Genomic DNA, 22,000 nt, shown 5'->3' on the forward strand with positions numbered 1-22,000 from the left:
GAATATATTTGGGAAGGTCCTAGAAGGATGGATAACTGCCAATGTAACACCTAATGAAAGAGCAGTGCTCTGAAAGCTTGTGCTTCCAAATAAACCTGTTGGACTATAACCTGGTGTTGTGTGATTTTTAACAATGCAACACTCCTGTTGAAAAAGGGAGGGAGATAATAAACAGGTAACAATAGACAGTTAGCTTAACATATGGTGCTGGGAACACGTTAGCATCTATTATAAAGGATGTAACAGGAGAGCATTTAGAAATACATGATATAACCAAAGTCAGCATGGCTTCATGAAGAGGAAATCATGCTAGACAGATCTTTGTGGAGGTAACAGGCAAGATAGATAAAGAGGAATCAGTAGTAGTACATTTGGATTTCAGAAAGGCCTGTGATAAGGTACCACACATAAGACCCCTTAAGATATGATCTCATGGTGGCGAGGCATGGGTAGAGGATTTGTGAATTAATAGAAGACAGAGTGTTTGGGGTAAAAAGGGCATTTTCAGGATGACAACTGTAACTAGTGTGAAAGTGAGGACTGCAGATGCTGGAGATCAGAGTCAAGGTTAGAGTGGTGCTGGAAAAGCACAGCAGGTCAGGCAACATCCGAGGAGCAGGAAAATAAACGTTTCGAGCAAAACCCCTTCATCAAGAATGAGGCAGGGAGTCTCCAGGGTGGAGAGATAAATGGGAGGGGTGGGGGGTAGGGCTGGGGAGAAGGTAGCAAAGAGTGCAATAGGTGGATGGAGGTGGGGATAAAGATGATAGGTTGATGAGGAGGATGGAGCGGATCAGTGGGAAGGAAGATTGGCAGGTCGGACAGGTCATGAGGATGGTGCTGAGCTATCAGGTTGGAAGGTGTCAAGATGGGGGGAGGAGAATTGAGGAAACTGGTGAAGTCCACATTGATGCCATAGGGTTGAAGTGTTCCGAGGCAGAAGATGAGAGAGGTTCAGTGGCAGCGAATGGCTGCAAGCATGGAGTGGAGGATCCTGAAGGAGAACCGTTGCTGGCGATTTTGAATTCGTAGTCTGTACTGGTTGTCCTGTTCGGATCCAAACTGTGCTGGTCTGAATGTAGACCAGAGTCCGAGTGAAATGCCATGGGGAATCGGTGCCGGAGCCGCAGTTACTTACAATATACATTGATGATATGAATGACAATAAACCATTACTGAACTTGCAAATAATACAAACATAGATGGGAAGACAAGAGTCCACAGAGAGCTATAGACAGGTCAAGTAAGTGTCACAAATGTAGAGGGAATTTAAAGTTGGAAATGTGAGGTTATGCTCTTTGACAGGAAGAATTATAGAATCCCTAGAGTGTGGAAGCCAGCCATTCAGCTCATCAAATCCATACCAATCCTCCAAAGAACATTCAGTCCAAACCCATCCCTCTACCCTATCCCTGTAAACCTGTATTTCTCATGGCTAATCCATCTGGCCCACACATCTATGGACACTATGGGCAATTTAACATGGCCAATCCAACTAACCTGCACATCTTTGGACTGTGGGAAGAAACTGGAGCACACAGAGGCAACCCACAAAGATATGGGGAGAAAGTGTAAACTCCATATAGTCTCCTGAGAGTGAAATCAAATGGGATCCCTGGTGTGTGAGGGAACACTGAGCCATCATGCCCCCCTAAAGAATAGAAGTGTTGAATATTATTTAAATGTGGAAAGACTGCAGAAAGTTAAGGAACAGAGGGATTTGAGAATCTGCATCCATAACTCACAAATAGCGAGCATCCAAGTTCTGCAGTTAATGGGGAGGGCGAATGGAATGTTGGCCTTTATGTCAAATGGAATGGAATATATTGGGAAGGCAATGGTATTATGGGTGGACTGTTAATCCAGAGATCCAGGTTATGTTCTGAGGTACCAGGTTTGAATCCTGCCATGGCAAATGGTGGAATTTGAATTCAATAAAAAGTTTGGAATTAAGAGTCTAATGATAACTATAAATCCATTGTCGATTATTGGGAAAACCCACCTGGTTCACTAATGTCCTTTAAGGAAGGGAAATGGCATCCTTACCTGGTCTGGCCTACATGTGATTGTAGACCCAGAGCAACGTGTTTGACTCTTAACTGTCCTCCGGGCAATGAGGGATGAACATTAAATGCTGGCCCAGCAATCAACGTCGTAATCCTGTTAATGTATAAAAAACATTAAGAAGGTTTTGCTAAAACTATTTGAGGCAGATCACAGCTGGAATAATGTGAATAGTTTTATTCCCTTATCTAAAGAAAGATATGTTGGAATTGGAGGACATTTAAATGGGCATTGAACATATATGTGGATAATAATGGAACAGTGTAGGTTAGATTGGCATCAGATTATTTTCACAGGTTGGCGCAACATCGAGGACCAAAGGGCCTGTACTGTGCTGTAATGTTCTATGTCCTATGTTCTATGTTCTATGGTCTAATGTTGGAAGGTGTCAAGGTGGGGGGAGGGGAATTGAGGAAACTGGTGAAGTCCACATTGATGCCATAGGGTTGAAGTGTTCCGAGGCAGAAGCTGAGAGAGGTTCAGTGGCAGCGAAAGGCTGCAAGCATGGAATGGAGGATCCTGAAGGAGAACCGTTGCTGGCGGTTTTGAATTCGTAGACTACGCCTCCTCCCACCCTGCCCCCTGTAAAAACGCCATCCCATATTCCCAATTCCTTCGTCTCCACTGCATCTGCTCCCAAGAGGACCAGTTCCAATACCGTACAACCCAGTTGGCCTCCTTCTTCAAAGACCGCAATTTCCCCCCAGACGTGATCGACGATGCCCTCCACCGCGTCTCCTCCACTTCCCGCTCCTCTGCCCTTGAACCCCGCCCCTCCAACCGCCACCAGGACAGAACCCCACTGGTCCTCACCTACCACCCCACCAACCTCCATATACAGCGTATCATCCGCCGTCATTTCTGCCACCTCCAAACGGACCCCACCACCAGGGATATATTTCCCTCCCCTCCCCTATCAGCGTTCCGAAAAGACCACTCCCTCCGTGACTCCCTCGTCAGGTCCACACCCCCCACTAACCCAACCTCCACTCCCGGCACCTTCCCCTACAACCGCAAGAAATGCAAAACTTGCGCCCACACCTCCCCCTTTACTTCCCTCCAAGGCCCCAAAGGATCCTTCCATATCCACCACAAATAAACCTGCACCTCCACACACATCATTTATTGCATCCGCTGCATCCGATATGGCCTCCTCTATATTGGGGAGACAGGCCGCCTACTTGCGGAACGTTTCAGAGAACACCTCTGGGACACCCGGACCAACCAATCCAACCACCCCGTGGCTCAACACTTCAACTCCCCCTCCCACTCCACCAAGGACATGCAGGTCCTTGGACTCCTCCATCGCCACACCATAGCAACACAATGGTTGGAGGAAGAGCGCCTCATCTTCCGCCTTGGAACACTCCAACCACAAGGGATGAACTCCGATTTCTCCAGTTTCCTCATTTCCCCTCCCTCCACCTTGTCTCAGTCCCAACCCTCGAACTCAGCACCACCTTCCTAACCTGCAATCTTCTTCCTGACCTCTCCGCCCCCACCCCCACTCCGGCCTATCACCCTCACCTTTACCTCCTTCCACCTATCACAACGCCCCTCCCCCAAGTCCCTCCTCCCTACCTTTTATCTTAGCCTGCTGGACATACTTTCCTCATTCCTGAAGAAGGGCTTATGCCCGAAACGTCGATTCTCCTGCTCCTTGGATGCTGCCTGACCTGCTGCGCTTTTCCAGCAACACATTTTCAGCTCTCATCTTACTCTAGTCATTCTTTTATTCCTGATATATGTATAGGAGGCCTTAAGGTTTTCCTTGATCCTATCAGCCAACAACTTCTCATGTCCCCTCCTGGCTCTTCTTAGACCTCTCTTTAAATCTTTTCTGGCTAACGTATAACTCTCAAGCCCCCTAACTGAGCTTTCATGCCTCATCCTCACATAAGCCTCCTTCTTCCTCTTGACAAGAGCTTCAACTTCTTTAGTAAACCATGGCTCCCTCTCTCCCTGCCTGATAGGTATATACTTATCAAGGACTCGCAGTAGCTGTTCCTTGAATGAGCTCCACATTTCAAGTATTTCCATCCCCTGCAGTTTCCTTCCCCATCCTATGCATCCTAAATCTTGCCTAATCACATCATAATTGCCTTTCCCTGAGTTATATCTCTTTTCCTGTGGTATATAACTATCCCTGCTCATTGCTATTGTAAACCTAAGCGAATTATGGTCACTATCCCCAAAGTGCTCACCTATCTCCAAATCTAACCTGGCTGGGCTCATTACCCACTACCAAATCCAATGTGGCATCGCCCCTTGTTGGTCTGTCTACATACTGTGTCAGAAAACCCTCCTGCACACATTAAACAAAAACGGACCCATCTAAACTACTTGAACTATTGTATGCCCAGTCAATATTGGGGAAGTTAAAATCCCCATAACAACTACCCTGTTACTCTCACTCCTATCGAGAATCATCTTTGCTATCCTTTCCTCTATATCACTGGAACAATTCAGTGGCTTATACAAAACTCCCAACAGGGTGACCACCTTTTCTGTTTCTAACTTCAGCCCAAACTATCTCAGTGGATGAGTCCTCAAACGTTCTCCCAGCTGCTGTAGTACTACCTTTGATTAATAATGCCACACCTCCTCCTCTTTTACCATTATTTCTATTCTTGCTGAAACATCTAAATCCCAGAATCTGCAACAACCATTCTTGTCCCTTCTCTAGCCATGTCTCTGAAATGGCCACACCTCAAAATCCCAGGTACCAACCCATGCTGCAAGTTCACCCAAGTTTTAGACATTGCTATTATTCTAGTGAATTACATGACACACCCGTGAAGGCAATAGATCCCTTTCAATATGTAGTGCCCAAAACTAAACATGGTTCTCCAAGTGGAGTCTAAGTAGTTATAATCCTACTGGACTTTCGGGCTCCTCTCTCATTAGATGGAGAGATGATTGGTGGTGGTTTAACTTGAGGATCACCACACCTCAGGAAAGGGGAGAGGTTGAGAAGGAGAGTCTTTCATGGTAACCACAGGCAGTGCAGGAGTTGAACCCATGCTAATGGCATCACTATGCATTGCAAACGAGCCTTCCAGGCAACTGAGCTAATTGATTGCCTCAAACCGAAGGTTACAGTACTGTAGCATAATCTCCATTAGTTTATATCTGAATGAAGCCTGACCATCCAGTAAGCATTATAATTGTTTAAATACATGACCACTATTTTGTTATATTACTTCTATGTTGTCTTCTAAACCTCTCTGGTCCTCTACCATTCCTAAGTTCTCACCATATAGAATACACTCTGAGATAAGGAGTGATGAGACCATGTATTGACTTTTAAACAAGGGTGAGAGTCTTAAAATCATGTAAAACCAAAGTACTGCAGATGCTGAAAATCTGAATGAAACACAGAGAATACTAGAGAAACTCAGCAGGTCAGGCAGCATCCGTAGAAAGAGAATCAGAATGAACATTTGAGTCCGATATGACTTCTTCAGATCTGTTTGAAGATGTCACACTAGACTTAAAACATTATCACTGTTCCATCTCAACAGATGCTACCAAACCAGCTGAACTGGGCACCATTCTCTGTTTTAAAATCGAGGTTTTGCTTGACCATGAATCAAGATTGATCACTGAGCAGAGGACTGAGAGGGGAACAGGACTTCTTAGAAATGGGCAGTAGGGTTTTGGATGATCTCAACTTTACAGATGGTAGATTATGAAAGACCCGTCAGGAATATGTCAAAATAATCAAGCCTACAAATAATAAAGGCGGGAATAAGCATTTTGGCCACACATGAGCTGAGAAGGGGACTAAGTTGGGCAATGTAGGTAGAAACAGGTAGTCTTAATAATGGCACCAATGTGAGGTCGGAGGTTCGTCTTAGGGTCAGATGTGACACCAAGGTTTGCAAACAGACTGGCTTCATCTTAGGCCATCACCAAAGAGGCAGATGGAGTCAACAGGTAGGATCCAGATTTTGGAAAATGTCAATGTTATAAAGATTAGTGTCTTATAACATTGCATCTTCCTCTCCTATATGGCAGTGATATGTACACTCACTGAACGTACAGAAGTCAAATACACTGGCATATCAATTGCTATATATTCTAATATACTCCCTAGAAAAGTTAATCTCCCTGCTGACATCTCTATACAGATGAAGATTTTAGGAAGGTCGTGCTCATAGGTTGCTAGCCCATTGTTGGCTAGTCAGGCTTCTCTATGACTGGCAGTTTCCCCACAAGTGGGTGCAAGGAAAAGTGAAATTGCTGCTGTGAACAATTCAATCTTTCTCCTCCTTTTCTCTTTGCTGAATCTCAAATATCTCTGTCACAATCTGATGCCAAAACTCCAGCCATTTACAGTCTATGGCCTGCAGTGGCAGTGGTCAATGTGGCATACAGAGTGAGACTTCTTCATGGACAACATGAAACGTTTCAGAAGTTGTATCTGAAGGTAGTTCTCCAGCACTGTAGCAACAATTAGACATCCTTGGCATGTACTTGCTCATTCATCATCGGAACAGGTGAGCTTCATTTCAGCATTACAAATATGAACTTGAAGTGTGCATAGGCTGAATGCGTACACCTAGCATCTCTGTTCAATTTCTTTCACTTTTAGTTTTCACTTCCGTTATCCAAACAGGGATGTTCAAGAACTAGACACACTTTACACATGTTCGTGAAGGCAGCTGGGGAAAATAAATCGGTGGGGGCAAGGAAACGTCGAAACAGCCCGAAGTTTCACTGAAAGACCAACCATGGAAGATGCTCAACTGATATCCCCCAGTTCATCAGCAGCTATTCACCTCGACCTCAGCTGAAGTGGCTCACCGTTGACTCCTCGCCACTTCTTGTTTGCCAGTCGCTGTGGAAACCCTGCGGAGAGTTAGTTGTGGGGAGGTCAGAGCCAGAATGGATTTTAACTTGAAACCAAATAAGGGCACACGCCTGAGCGCCGAGGGTTGATGTCAGTGCTGGGGTTTGAGCGCCGGCCTGCAGAGGGGAGCGCTCAGCCTGGGCTCGGTGTTCCTTCGCGCTGTCCCTTCACAGCGGGCTCCCGGGAAGGGGGGGGGGGGGCGGAGATACTGTCCCGGGAGCGAATGGGCGGAGGGCTGGGCGGACCGGGCCGGCAAGACAAGTTCATTTAAAGGAGCTTTTGGCAGAACAGTGCGAGCAGAAAGGGCAGGGGAAGGGGTTCACAGTCTCTTCAATATAGGATTCAAAAAGGTGTAATCTATTCGAGTTGACCGACAACCAGCGGGGATAATAATAAGACAATATGCCGCAAAACGTGGTTTTGACAGGACCAGGGCCGTGGGGTTTTCGACTGACCGGTGGGGCGGATTTTAACCAGTCTCTGACCGTCTCCCGGGTGAGTTACATTTCTGTGTGTCCCTCTACACTTGCGGGCTCCGAGGTGACTGTATTTGCATTGCTGGGGGGGGGGGGGGGGGGTGATGCACATTATTTTACACAGAAATCTCCACACTACGCCGTGTCTTCATGGTGTAAGATCTGAGCTGGGAGTTTGTCACAAACTGATTCCCGCCCCCCCCCCCCCAGTGGAGGCATCAATGAGGAGGGGGGCACATGAGCAAGACTCCTGTCATGTCGCTTCGCCTGCCCTCGTCACACAGTCCCCCGGACACATTAGAAGTGACGTTTATTATAAACGTCGAGGTGTTTTCTCAAAAACGATAAACGCTAACAGAGAGAGACACCTCGCTCAGCACCTGGTATGATGTTGCTGAGCTTCGTTTAAATCTCCAACGTTGTTTAACATCTCTCACAAGCACAAATGGTGGAAATCTGAGCGAGAATACAGTAACTATTCAGCAGAGCTGAGAGCAGTCTTTGGAGAGAAAAGCTGCTGCCTTTTTTCCAGTTTTGAAGCGTTACTCCACTCCACAGCTGCAGCTTGACCTGAGTCTTTCCAGCATTAACCCGTATTTTTATCATTAATGCCAGCATTGACCGTTCTCATTGTTCATGCCTGACTTGGTGATTAGAGAGAAATTGAATGACAGTAGCAGCAGTTTTCCCTAAACATTTGCCTTTCATTTGTGAATTTTGTTTGTTAGACATTATCCACCACTTAACAGGTGATTGGGAGCAATGTGGTGGGACAGTATTGGCAGAATTAATTGTCCTGCCTCTTGAGGGTAAGACATACCTGGACATTTATGCTATAAAACAGAAAGTTCTGGATAAAACACACCAGATTTGGCAGCATCTATGCAGAGACCGAGCAGAGTGAATATTTTGAGTCCGGTATGACCTTCAGAACTCCGTTCCTCTCTCCACAGATGCTGCCAGACCTGCTGAGTTTATCCCGCATCCGCATTACTTGTGGTTCTGCACAATGTTGTGTAGACGCCAGTGTTGTAGCTGCTCTGGGAAAGTTGCGCAGTTTGGATCCAGCTGTTTCTTGATATCAGGTGAACTGAATAGGCTGAAGAACTCTATGATTTGGGGCTGGGGCTTCAGGAGGAGAACAAAGTGGGTCCTCCACTAGATTTTCTGGTGGAATCAGTTGAAAATAGTTCAACTTTGTCCTTAGCTTTGACATGTTTGACTCTACCATCATTAATGAAGCACTGTTTCCCTCCCAATTGTTTACTAGTGTTCCTGACTAAGCAGAATTGATCTGTTGTTTGTGGGAGCACTTACTTCTGTACAGAGCATACTGCTTCTGCTGTCCAGCATGTGTGTATTGGAGTTTCATGAAGCGACCATCTCATTTTTTTAGGGGCAGTTCTTGGTGTGCCCTGTGCACTCCTTATTGAATGGCCATCTGGCTTGATGCTAATGATAGAATGGGGGATATGCTGATTATTATGACCATTCTGTTGCTTGTTTACATTGACTCACCAATGTCCAATGTTCAACTGCTGGATCTGTTCAGGATCTATTACATTTTGCACAATAATATGGATGTCACCGCAGTGTGAAGGCAAATAGTGATCTCCACAAGGACTCCTGACACTGGCCATGAACTGTACTTGATATGTGTCCAATCCACCAGTGCCCATTCCACATCAGCAATATACAATTCTCCCAGGATTTCAACTCCCTCCTACTTTTGATGGCAGGGTCCAGATTTCACTCAAGCACCCTACACAAAGGAAAGATGACAGTGGTTATTGAAGACCCATCGTCTCAGCCCCAGGGTATCACTATAGGAGTTCCTCAGAATACTATTCTACACTCAACCATCTTCAATTGCTTCATCAAAGACCTTTTGAAGGCCAAAGTGGACTGGTTCATTGATGATTGCACAATGTTCAGCATTATTTGCTGATAATCAGATACCAGGGCAGTCTCTACCTTTTAGCAGAATGAGCTGGACAACCTTTAGCTTGTTACATTTATGCCACACGGGTGCCAGACAATCACCATCTTTTTCAAGAAAGAACAAAATAAATAACAAAGGACAACGTACTATATAGCACAAGAACAGGCCCTTTGGCCCTCCAAGCCTGCGCCAACACATTTTGCCCTTCCATACTGAAATTGTCTTCAATTACAGGATCCATATCCCTCTGTTCCCTTCCAATTCATGTACCTGTCCAGGTGTTTCTTGAAAAATGCTATTGTGTCAGCTTTCACCTTCTCCTCTGGTAGCACATTCCAGGCACTCACTAGCCTTTGTGTGAAAAAACTTGCCTCATACATCTCTTTTAAATCCCCTGCCCTGCACCTTGAACCTGTGTCTTCTAGTAATTGACCCCTCCACCCTGGGGGAAATAAGCCTCATACTTTCAACTCTATGCATGCCATTCACAATCTTTTAAATATCTATCAGGCTGCCCCTCAACCTCTCTCCTTGATAAGCAAGTAGTTAGGTTATCAGAGGCAGGCACAAATGTGAATTTGTGATCACAATCAGACCCACCACAATCTTTTTTAAATGGTGGGCGGCCAAATTGCCTACTTCTGCATCTTCTCCATATGTTATCACCACTGAATACTCCATTATCAATTTCCCAGGGATTACTGTTAACTAGGGACTGAACTAAACTAGCCATCTGTGTGGCTCAATAATGATGAGTGCTGACTCACAGTGACAGAGACCCAGGCTTAATTCAGGCTTTCGATGACTGTCTTTGTGCAATTTGTATGTTCTACACATGTCTGCATGGGTTTCTTCCCACAGTCCAAAGATGTCCAGATTAGATGGATTGGCCATGCTAAATTGCCCATAGTTTTCAAGGGTGTACAGGTTAGGTGCATTAGCCATGGTAGAAATTGGGTGGGTATGGGTGGGATGCTCTTTGGAGAGTTGGTGCAGACTCGATGGGCCAAATGACCTCTTTCTATACTGTGGGAGTTCTACGGTTCTATGTAACTCATTTCCATCAGTTAACTTCATGGAAGCTTTCAAGACAATCCAACTGCTCAGGCCAAATTGTAATCATTTGAAATAATAGTCAGATAATAGAACAAAAATATATGGTGTTATTTGGTATATATGTCATTGCTGTCAGTTTTCCTTCATTTGTAACGGGAGTCATTGTTATGTCTTGGATGGAAGGAGTGTGCTGGTAATAAATTCAAAACTCCACAAGACTGATGGGAGACTGACCCATGGGAGACTGATTAGCAAGGTTAGATCTCATGGAATACAGGGAACACTAGCCATTTGAATACAGAACTGGCTCAAAGGGAGAAGATAGCAGGTGGTGGTGGAGGGTTGTTTTGCAGACTGGAGGCCTGTGACCAGTGGAGTGCCACAAAGATCAGTGCTGGGTCCTCTACTTTTTGTCATTTATATAAACGATTTGGATGCGAGCAGAAGAGGTACAGTTAGTAAGTTTGCAGATGACACCAAAATTGGAGATGTAGTGGACAGCGAAGAGGGTTACCTCAGATTACAACAGGATCTGGACCAGATGGGCTAATGGGCTGAGAAGTGGCAGATGGAGTTTAATTTAGATAAATGCGAAGTGCTGCATTTTGGGAAAGCAAATCTTAGCAGGACTTATAATTTAATGGTAAGGTCCTAGGGAGAGTTGCTGAACAAAGAGACCTTGGAGTGCAGGTTCATAGCTCCTTGAAAGTGGAGTCACAGGTAGATAAGATAGTGAAGAAGGCAGTTGGTATGCTTTCCTTTATTGGTTAGAGTATTGAGTACAGGAGTTGGGAGGTCATGTTGCAGCTGTACAGGACATTGGTTAGGCCACTGTTGGAATATTGCATGCAGTTCTGGTCTCCTTCCTATCGGAAAGATGTTGTGAAACTTGAAAGGATTCAGAAAAGATTTACAAGGATGTTGCCAGGGTTGGAGGATCTGAGCTACAGGGAGAGGCTGAACAGGCTGGGGCTGTTTTCTCTGGAGCGTCAGAGGCTGAAGGGTAACCTTATAGAGGTTTACAAAATTATGAGGGGTATGGATAGGATAAATAGACAAAGTCTTTTCCCTGGGGTGGGGGAGTCAAGGACTAGAAGGCATAGGTTTAGGGTGAGAGAGGAAAGATATAAAAGAGACCTAAGGGGCAACTTTTTCACGTATGGAATGAGCTGCCAGAGGAGGTGGTGGAGGCTGATACAATTGCAACATTTAAGAGGCATTTGGATGGGTATATGAATAGGAAGGGTTTGGAGGGATATGGGCCGGGTGCTGGCAAGTGGGACTAGATTGGGTTGGGATATCTGATCGGCATGGACAAGTTGGACCAAAGGGTCTGTTTCCATGCTGTAAATCTCTATGACTCTATGACTCTAAGACATACTAAAAGTGTAAATGTTTTAAAGAATCGCCAAAATGGTCAATTTGTCTCTCATGCATGCTGCTATCCAGAGTAAAAGAGATGCCCCCGCTGGGTTATTTGATGAACCCTAAAATAACTTTTATTATAAGCAAGATGCATTCTTAAAACAGGTGACAAAAATGGTTAACAATGGAGGGAGTATTCATAATTAAACAATGTCCCCTTCATTCCAAATGCACAGGCAAATCAGGACTGGAGACCTCTGAAAGATAGTATGGGTTTGAAAAAGCTCAGCAAAAAAGGAACAACACCCTTGTGGGGCAAATGTATGAATTCAGAAGATAGAAGGATTTCAGCTTCTTTGATTTCTTTCTAACAAGATCAAATTACTAAAAATCACAGAATGATGTAGGATCTTCAAACTAGACCTTGGATTCAGATTGGAAACCGTTAGTCTAATATTTGAAACTTTATCAGATTTCACCAATCACTTCACTGAGAATTCGTTCAGATAGTTTTTCCTTGTCTGTTACTGGTTGAGAGAGACAGAGAGCTTTGCTTTCCCTGCAGGTTTCTCCAACTGCCCAAGTCTAGGCCTACGAAAACACTCAACACTCAGACATTGCTGCTGGGAATGAACTGCACAGATCCTAGGATTTTTCCAAATCTGGTTGTGCAAGAATTAACAGCTATAAAATCCACCTCTTAGCTCGCTTAAGAGCTTTACTGGGTTCTTTTTCCCAAATTGCATATTTTCTTCAGTAAAAATCAGATAATCTAAGTGCTCATTGACTTTGCATTTTGAAGAAATTAAATGATAAAACAGTTCCATTTTCCAGTTTCTCATAGTCCATAGTCACACACCATTTTTTATGTGTGAAGTGATCTGTTCTGAATTCTAATGTTACTCTGGACCTGACTGAAGAGGTATAAGATTTTCTACAGTGCAGATGAAGCGAGTTGTCTAATTTTCTAACTTGCCTGTATTCTTTGCCATTCAAAGGAAACAGCACCATTATTTAAGAATGCTCCCTGCTTAGTTCTTGCATATTTTCTTCCAGATGGTACATTTCCTGAGATTTATCTTCAAGGAATTCCCCATCCCTTAATCTCAGTGGACAGTGCCCAAATTTAAGTTCTAGATACAGAAACATTGTCAGAACTTTTTCATCAGATATATGTACTATATATGTGCTACATCTGAGCTGGGCATCGATGATGAGTTCTTCTATTCCTTGCGGGTAGGGATCTGATTACTTAGTCAACTTTCACAATGTACTGTCCAAATTATCATGTTTGGGCCAGTTTAGAAGCTTGTCTGTTGCTGTTCTATTTAAGATTAATGGGAAAATAAGGACACCTTTACCATGATCAGTCCAGCAGTCTTAGCTAACTGTCCTGTACATCTGTCAATTCTGAGAACAGGGAGACAGTGAGGTCTGCAGATGCTGGAGATTAGAGTTGAGAGTGTGTTGCTGGAAAAGCACAGTAGGTCAGGCAGCATCCAAGGAGCAGGAAAATCAACGTTTCAGGCCGGAGCCCTTCATCAGGAAACATGATGAAGTGACCTGGCCTGAAACGTCGATTTTCCTGCTCCTGGGATCCTACCTGACCTGCTGTGCTTTTCCAGCAACACACTCTCAACTCTGAGAAAGGTCTGTGGTCACATGTGCATGGACCATACACTGTCTTCAGAGCTTTATAGAACTTCCTTAAATTGTACTGATCGGTATTGACTTAAAGCTCTAGTTTGAGAAGTCCATTTGTGAAGTCCTCTTCGTATCTTCTGTCCCTCTGGGACAGGTTCCTTTTGCTCTACTAAAGTGATTTCTTAGCAGTGGGTGTATCTTTGTTTCCCTGCCATGTTGTATTTGCTGCATTTTTCTTCTGTGGCAGTTCCTTAACTTAATCAGTGGTTCAATTGAAACAATCTCAGTGGGGTTTTTTCCTGTGTTCTTAGGACATCATTTACAACTTTCAGAACTGTTAATTTGAAGGTGGGCTATGGCATCTTCAGCAACATCACTTGGACTTTCAGTTTATCATGCAGTAATCACGAAGATTTTAAAAACCATGCTAACAGATTTAATTTCAAGCACTTAATTTTCCAAGGCAGTGATCTGACAGTTGACCACTCTCAGATGGGTGTACAAGACTCTATGATGAAATTTCAAAGAGGAGCAGTGATACTTTCCCTGTGTTCTTACCAATAATTATTCCTTCGTCTGCATCAATGAAAAAACAGATTATTGACTATAAAATGTTTTGAGATCTGCTGACATTGTGAAAGACATGATATAAATGTGAATAATTCCTGTGTTTGGCCTTACATTTCGATTGCTCATGCTAAATGTAATTCATTTGTAATATTCTCCCTTTAATTTCCTTGCCATTCTCATCTGCCTCACATTTCTCATCTCAGGCTGCCTAATGTGATAAAGTAATCACTTCACTTCATAATGCTTTGTTATAGGTTACTCAACAGGACTCATTTAATGAGTCAATTTTGGTGATGTCCATTAGCCTAATATACTTTACTATATACTTGACATTATACATTTTTATGAACTTTGAATTCAAATAGTAACATGAAAGTGTATCTCCATGTCTAACTACATAATTATAGCACACATTAATTAGTGTTTCTGTCACTTCTAGAAATAGCCATGGCTGTTGTATGTGATTTAGTGTTCACTCCGGAGTCAGGCTGTGAGCAATACTCTTTATTTGTTCTCAGGATGAGACACCCCTTGTCTTGATACAATAGAGTAGCTTGTTAGGCCACTTCAGGATTAAGTCGGGTGAGACTGGAGTGTCATATAGAACAGATTGGGAATGGATAGCAGGCTTCCTCCCCAAACAACATTTGTTTGATATCTTCACATATACTTTTTTCCCTATTTGGAGTTGGAAGCACAAGCAGGTTGATCATCAATCTAATTGAAACATAACACAAACATTAATTCCACAGTCAATGTGTCTGAAGTGGGACTTTTACCCAGAGCTTCAGATTCACAAACAGCAGCACACACACCGATCATCTCGAAAATGACATTTAGCAAACAAGTTGTTACAAGTTTGACAATGGACAGCTCTGACAGCTTTATGGTCACTTTTTGTGTGAATATCAGATTTTTTTTTCAGATCTTTTATAAATAAAAACTCAATTAATTGCCATCGTGGGATTTTCAACTTGTCACACAATCAGAGTCTCAGAATTCTTATGGTGCCATAGGAGGCTATTCAGCCCATCGTGCCTACGCCAGCTCTTCAGTTGAGCAACGTAACTTCATGCCTTTCTCTATATGCATGCACACTACTGCTATCCAAATAGCCATCCAATGCTGTCTTGAATGGCTTAATTGACCCCACCTCCCCCACATTTCTAGGGCATGCATTCCATTCTCACTGTGTGAAAAAGGTTTTTCTCACATCACCCTTGCTTTTTTTGCATTTCACTTTAAATTATTCTTTCTTGTTCTTGTACATTTCTGATTATGAATACCTTCTCCCTACTTACTCTATCCAGCCTGCTCATGGTTTTTAAAACTTCTATCAGATCTCCTCTCAGCCTTCTTGTCTCCAACGAGAACAATCTCAACTTCTTCAATCTATCCTCATAAATGAAGTTACTCATTCCTGAAACCATTCTTGTATATTACTTCTGCACCTCCTACTATGCCACCACATCTTTTCCGTAATGTGGTGCCCACAACTGTACACAGTGCTCCAATTGAGATCTAATGAGTGTCTTGTATGAGTTCAACATTGTCACCCTGCTTTTAAACTTTTTGACTTAATTATTAAAGTTGAGAACACTGTACACTTTATTAAGTGCTCTCTGCAGCTTTTCTACTACCTTCAATGATCTGTGCATATATGCACCTGGGTCCCTCTGCTCCTGCACCTCCTTTAGCATTGTACCTATTGTACCTGCTGTGTCATGTTGTCTTCTAATGTGCTTCCTATCCACGTGCACAACAAATTGTCTTCCAGTCTGAAAAGTACCCATTTACCACTATTCTCTGTTTCCTACCACTGAGCCAATGTTAGCTACTGTCACTGTTATAATGGGATCTATAACTTTCCTCACGAGTCTATTGTGTAGCACTGTATCAAGCATGTTCTGGAAATCTATACATACCACATTGAGGGCATTAGCCTCATCGAGCCGTTCTGTTACTGCTTCAGAAAACTCCAGCAAGTCAGTTGAATGCAATGTCCCCTTTAAAAATCCATTCTGACTTTTCTTAATCTACTCACCCTTTCCCATGGTACTAGTAATTCTATCTCAATTGTTTCCTGAAGTTTCTCCACAACTGAAATTAAACTACCTGGTTTGTCACTGCTGGGATTATCCTTACAACCTTTCTTGAACAAGACTGCAATTCTCCAATCTTCTCGCACCTCCCTGAGTCCAGGGAAGATTGAAAGATTTTTGTCAATGTGCCTACAATTTCTATCCTCATTTCCTTCAAAATTTTGGTTGCGTCTCATCCGGTCCCAGTGCTTTGTCAACTTTACATTAGATTAGACTAGATTCCCTACAGTGTGGAAACAGGCCCTTCGGCCCAACTTCACACTGACCCTCCAGAAAGCAACCCACTCAGACCCATTCCCCTACATCACATTTTCTGAATGATTAATCCAGGCCTTTAAATTATTCATCCAGAAACATAACTACCATAACCACCATACCCCTTGGTTACTGAACTTGCAAGCCAAGGCTGTTTCATGGCCTATGACTTGTTCAGTCCAGCTTACTCATTATTGTACCTCATGTAGTCATTGGATTTTAGGAAAATGAGAGGTAACCTTATGAAACATACAAAATTCTTAGGGAACTTGGCAGCATAGATACAGAAAGGTTGTTTTCCCATGTGGGAGAGTTTGGGACCAGAGGGTATCATCTCAGAATAAGGGTTTGGCCATTTAGATTAGATTCCCTACTGTATGGAAACAGACCCTTTGGCCCAACAAGTCCACATCGACCCTCCGAAGAGTAACCTACCCAGACCCATTCCCCTACCCTATATTCACCCATGATTAATGCACCAATTCACCTGAATTGCACATCTTTGGATTGCGGGAGGAAGCCGCAGCACCCGGAGGAAACTGACACAAACACAAGGAGAATGTGCAAACTCCACACAGACAGTCACCCAAGGCAGGAATTGAACCCGGGTCCCTGGTGCTGTAAGGCAGCTGTGAGGCAGCAGTGCTAACCACTGAGCCACTGTGGTGGCCCTAAGACAGAGATGAAGTGGAATTTTGTTTCTTAGCGGGTGGTGAATCTATGGAATTCTTTACTGCAGAGTGCTGTCAAGGCTGGGGCATTAAGTATATTCAGATTGTTAATCATGAAAGGAATCAAGGGTTATGGGGAAAAGGTAGGAAAGTGGAGTTGAGAATTATCAGATCCACCATTGAATAACAACAGCCTCAAGGGTTTGCTTCTTCTTTTGCATCTTATGATCCTAGGGACCCTGTCTCCACTTCCTTCTGCTGTTTCAACTCCAATTCACCTGAGTGGGGATACTGCAACTGAGGATATAAAAATTGGTTCTGAGGATAGAGAAGGGCTCATTGGTTCAGTTTGTTGTCAATGATTTAAAACAAGTGGTGTTTCAAAACTAGCCACAAAAGGCTTTTGACTGACGCTTGTATTGCTGAATGGTCAAGGGCGTATGATCATATCACTGACCTGACTCCCAGTGTGTTGGATTCTCCCAAGCTACATCAGATGGTCATCTGGTGGTTGATTCGAATCTCTCTGCAAGATTGACTAACCCTAATCACACAGTCACTTGGTGAGCAGAGCCCACATTAGAGCAGAATTGATATTGCTTGTTGTGTGCTTGACGACAGACTTCATCTTGGATGTCCAGTTCTCCGCAGTAAACTACAGTGGAACTTTTGTCCAAATTTGAGATGATTATCGAGCTGGGATGTCACATGGAATCAATGAGTTCCTGATCCATCATTCTTGACCAGCAATTAAAACTGCTTTAGCCTTATTTCACTGTCCTCTTTCGAAACGTGTAACTGAATATTTTGCCATCCATTTCCTCCATTGATCTTAGAATCTATAAATTATCTCCAATTGTTGCCTTGACAGTAAAAGGGCTGTATTTGAATCGGCTTCATTTCATTATCATAGCATCACAGAATTGTTCCAGTGCCGAAAGAGGCCATTAGACCCATCTGCATAGATACCCGGTGCTAGGTTCACTTATGCCAATCTCTTGCCTTTTGCCTGTAACATGTTGCTATGTAAAAAATCATTGAGAGCCCTCTTGAATGCCTCAGTTGAACCTGCCTCCACACACTCTAGGAAGTTCATTTCATACCTTAATTACTTGCAATGTGAAAAAGCTTTTTTCTCACCATTCACTTGCTTCCTTTGAAAACACTTTGTGTGGAATCTTCTCAATCCCTAATCAATGCCAGCAGAATCTCATGAGCTGGAAAACGAGGAGCTTCCTGCCATCAAAAATAAAAAAAATCCCATTTTCCAAACAAGATTCCTGCTGGTGAGCGGCAATGATATACCATTTCCCGTTCTATCCACCGGATAGAAACAAGTCGGCGACAATTCCGGGTGTGAAAATCCACTCCTCCGGCCCTCCATCCATCACCAACATCTCAGGTGTGCTCTAAGAGTAATAAATAAAACTAAAGGCAAAATCCATGAAACAAAATGCCTTTCTGAATCCCTTTCTTGTAGTCTTTTTCAGATGTGTTTACACCATCTATTTTAAACCTCAATTATGATCTCAGGAAGAGAAATTCAAGGTTCATGTGTCCAACAGGGGAAATTCAAAATAATTCTAAAAATCAATAGGACAAAGGAATGCATGATCTTTTTAAGATCTCCTTTGCTTGGGTAAAAAAAATACACAGTATGGGGTAGAGCTTAGCTTCGTGCACTTGATGAATACTCAATGGAAACGATGTTGTTGTAAAGTGAAATTCACAGGGCATTATCACCATCATCCCAGTTCCGAAGAAAGCACATGCAATGTGCCATAGTGACTACCACCCAGTGGCTCTGACCTCAATAATTATGAAGTGCTTCGAGAGGCTGGTCATGGCACACATCAACTCCAGTCTCCCAGACTGCCTAGATCCCCTACAATTTGCCGACTGACGTAATAGTTCCACAGCGGATGCCATATCCCAAGCCCTGCACTCATCCCTGGAGCACCTGGACAACAAGGACACCTACATCAGACTCCTGCTTATTGGCTACAGCTCTGCCTTGAACACCATTATCCCCTCCTAACTGATCTCAAAACTCTGGGAACTTGTTCTCAGCTCTACCCTCTGAATTCTCAACTTTCTGACCCACTGACCGCAATCTGTGAAGATCAGTAACTGCACCTCCTCCACAGTAACACTCAACACTGGAGACCCCCAAGGATGTGTTCTCAGCTACCTGCTGTACTCCCTGTATACCCCGACTGTGTAGCCAAATTCCAAATGAATGCCATCTGCAAGTTTGCTGATGACACCACGGTGATAGGACGCATATCTAACAAAGACGCATCAGAATACAGAAAGGAGATAGAGGGCTTGGTGATGTGGTGCAATGAGAACAACCTCTCTCTCAACATCAGCAAAACTAAAGAACTGATAATTGACTTCAGAAGGAAAGAAGGAGAACATGCCCGTACCTACATCAATGGAGCTGAGGTTGAAAGGGTGGAGAGTGTCAAGTTGCTCAGAGCGACAATAACCGACAGCCTGTCCTGGACCTCCCACGTGGCTGTGATAGTCAGAAAGGCACAACAACACCTCTTCTTCCTCAGGCGGCTCAGGAAATTTGGTATGTCCATAAGGACCCTCACCAATTTTTACACATGCACCATTGAGGCCATTGTGTCCGGGTACACAGCAGCTTGGTATGGCAACTGCTCTGCCCAGGACCGTAAGAAACTACAGAAGTTGGTGTGCACAGCCCAGACCATCATGGAAACCAACCTTCCATCCATAGACTCCATTTACATGGCTCGCTGCCACAGAAAGGCTGTCAACATCATCAAAGACCCATCGCATCCCGGTTATGATTTTTTACAACCTCTTCCATCCAGGCAGAAGATGCAGAAGCCTGAACACACGCACCAGCAAGTTCAGGAATAGCTTCTTCCCGGCCAATACTAGACTAGTGAATGGATTCTCTCGCCTCAGATAATGCTGATCTTGCTAACATTGATCTCACCTACCGCACACTCTGTGTAACGTAACCTGTATGCTTCCATCTAAGTTTTTTTACAACCTCTGATCTGTACATCCTTGTTCATCCTATGATCTGCCTGTACTGCTCATAAACAAAGCTTTTCCCTGTACTTTGGTACATGCGACAATCAATCAATCACAACCTATCATGGATTACACCATAAAAAGAAGGTACATTTGGCAATGAAATGGAGGTGCAGAGATTCCATACTCATGAGGCAAGTGCCTCTTTCAGCATTCACTTTGAGCCAAGAAGAACAGGATTGTTTGCCCTTTCAGGGAAGCCACTTCGAGCCCTCCCAAAACCGATTGCCTTTCACACTATCCCTATAAAAAGACCATTTCTCTCACGGGATCTTACTATTACTTCTCTTAAAAACTTGCTAATTGAATCCAGAAAAGGTTTGTGTGCATGTTGTGGAATGCAATTTTGGCTCATCCACTATTGAGAAGCTGCTCCCATTTTCCATTGAAAGAGGCAATTTCACCACCTCTGTTGTTGCCTTGGAAACCAAAACATCAGAGGGATAATAAGAAGATCCATAAAAAGATCAAAGTTGTTCATCAGATGAGTAGCTTGGAGAAACATGTGGAATATTTAAGTGAACTTTGGATTATTCACTCTGTTTAGAGACTATCTTAGTGCAATGGTATTTTCCACTAGCTATATTAAACAAAACCCTGGTGTATAATCCATTGAGCCAGCTGTTAGCAGTCCAGTCAAATTACAGCCAGGAACAAATTCTGAAACATGCATTAATGTATTGTAATTGACAAACAAATTGACTCATCCCAAACACTGGGATATACTAAAACAGAATGTTAAAGCCCTATATAGCATTGCCATTTCAAGTTGGCAAGTGTTGTGAGAAAATTTGAGATTTTTATTTTCATTGTAATAACAATATTTAAACTAAGACGTGTTTAAGCCCAATAAATGCCTACCATTCTGACACACTTACTCTCATTGTGTCTTAACATTCCAGTTGCCTTTCTGGAAGGATTACTTTAAAATTGCAATTCTCAATCTGTCTTTCTCCCTTGTCATCCATGTCTTTATTGCTCCGCCTTTATTAGTCCAATACAAATTCTTTAATTTGTGACACGAGTTTAAATTATTCCTCCTATTTAGGACCCTGACCTATTAAAAGAACAGCTGGCAATATGCCCCAGTCTGATGCTGGTCTGACAAATCATGCTGGGAGTTAGTGGAATTGAAGAGCACTGGGTTCAAGTCATTCTGTCAAATGATACTTCTGCTGCAGGTCCAGTCCAGGGAAACATTGTGCTTGAAATGATTGGGAGGAAGGAAACTGTAGCTATTATCGGAAGCCGAAGAGACTTTTAGTCCCAAAAGTGATGTATTGTATCTGAGGGGGTTCATTAAAAAATTGTTAAATCTTTGTCTAGTATCTTGCTACCCTCCACTTTCAAACATCAAATCTGAGCTGCACTGAGACCATTCCTCCAGGCAACTGTCTCAAATTGTCACACATTTATATGTTTGACAGGAGCGTGAGATGGGTCACTTACCATCTGCTGGAGTAATGCCTTTCATGTGATTATCCCAATTTTTCTGCACTGCCTAAGGAAGTGATGAGTACAGACTCACAAGACTGCAACATCATCTCTATCTTGCGTTGACATTTTGTTGTTCACAGCTCACTGAATGATCCTTTAAAAATACCAATGATATTTCAACCCAGTGGTCATGAAACCACTTAGTTAAAAACAATCACAACAGTCTAGTAGGCCTGCAATAACATATTTTGAAAGTACTGTCCATTTCGTTTTGCATGAGAAGCTATTGAGGTAGTCCTGCCTCAGAAATCATGGGAAAGTAGTGCTACTGACATTTAGAGGAAGGCAATTAAATGTGAAATAAGATTCTAATTCAGAATTCAAAGCCATCAACCCACCTCCCACCACCAGATCAATCAAAATGGATGACTGTTCACTAATGACAATGGCCTGTGAAATTCACTGACCTTTGAACATAACTTCTTAAT

At 43.2% G+C, this 22,000-nt stretch overlaps 1 protein-coding gene and 1 pseudogene across 2 annotated transcripts in view; both read left to right on the plus strand.

Moving 5' to 3' along the window:
• The first annotated feature begins 7,163 nt into the window (after positions 1-7,163).
• pdlim3b (PDZ and LIM domain 3b) overlaps positions 7,164-22,000 on the plus strand; it is a 107,894-nt gene continuing 93,057 nt past the window's right edge. The window contains exon 1 of one of the 2 annotated variants that reach the window (XM_043706005.2): positions 7,164-7,414. In XM_043706005.2, the coding sequence (XP_043561940.1) occupies positions 7,322-7,414 (93 nt within the window). In that variant the 5' untranslated portion in view covers positions 7,164-7,321. The remainder of the gene's footprint in view (positions 7,415-22,000) is intronic. The other variant, XM_043705997.2, reaches the window with a different exon arrangement.
• Positions 18,726-21,089, plus strand: LOC148151990 (uncharacterized; annotated as a pseudogene).

This window comes from Chiloscyllium plagiosum, unplaced genomic scaffold, assembly GCF_037043375.1.
Source record: "Chiloscyllium plagiosum isolate Xiang-an unplaced genomic scaffold, Cpla_swu_hap1 HiC_scaffold_2, whole genome shotgun sequence".
Lineage (NCBI taxonomy): Eukaryota > Metazoa > Chordata > Chondrichthyes > Orectolobiformes > Hemiscylliidae > Chiloscyllium > Chiloscyllium plagiosum.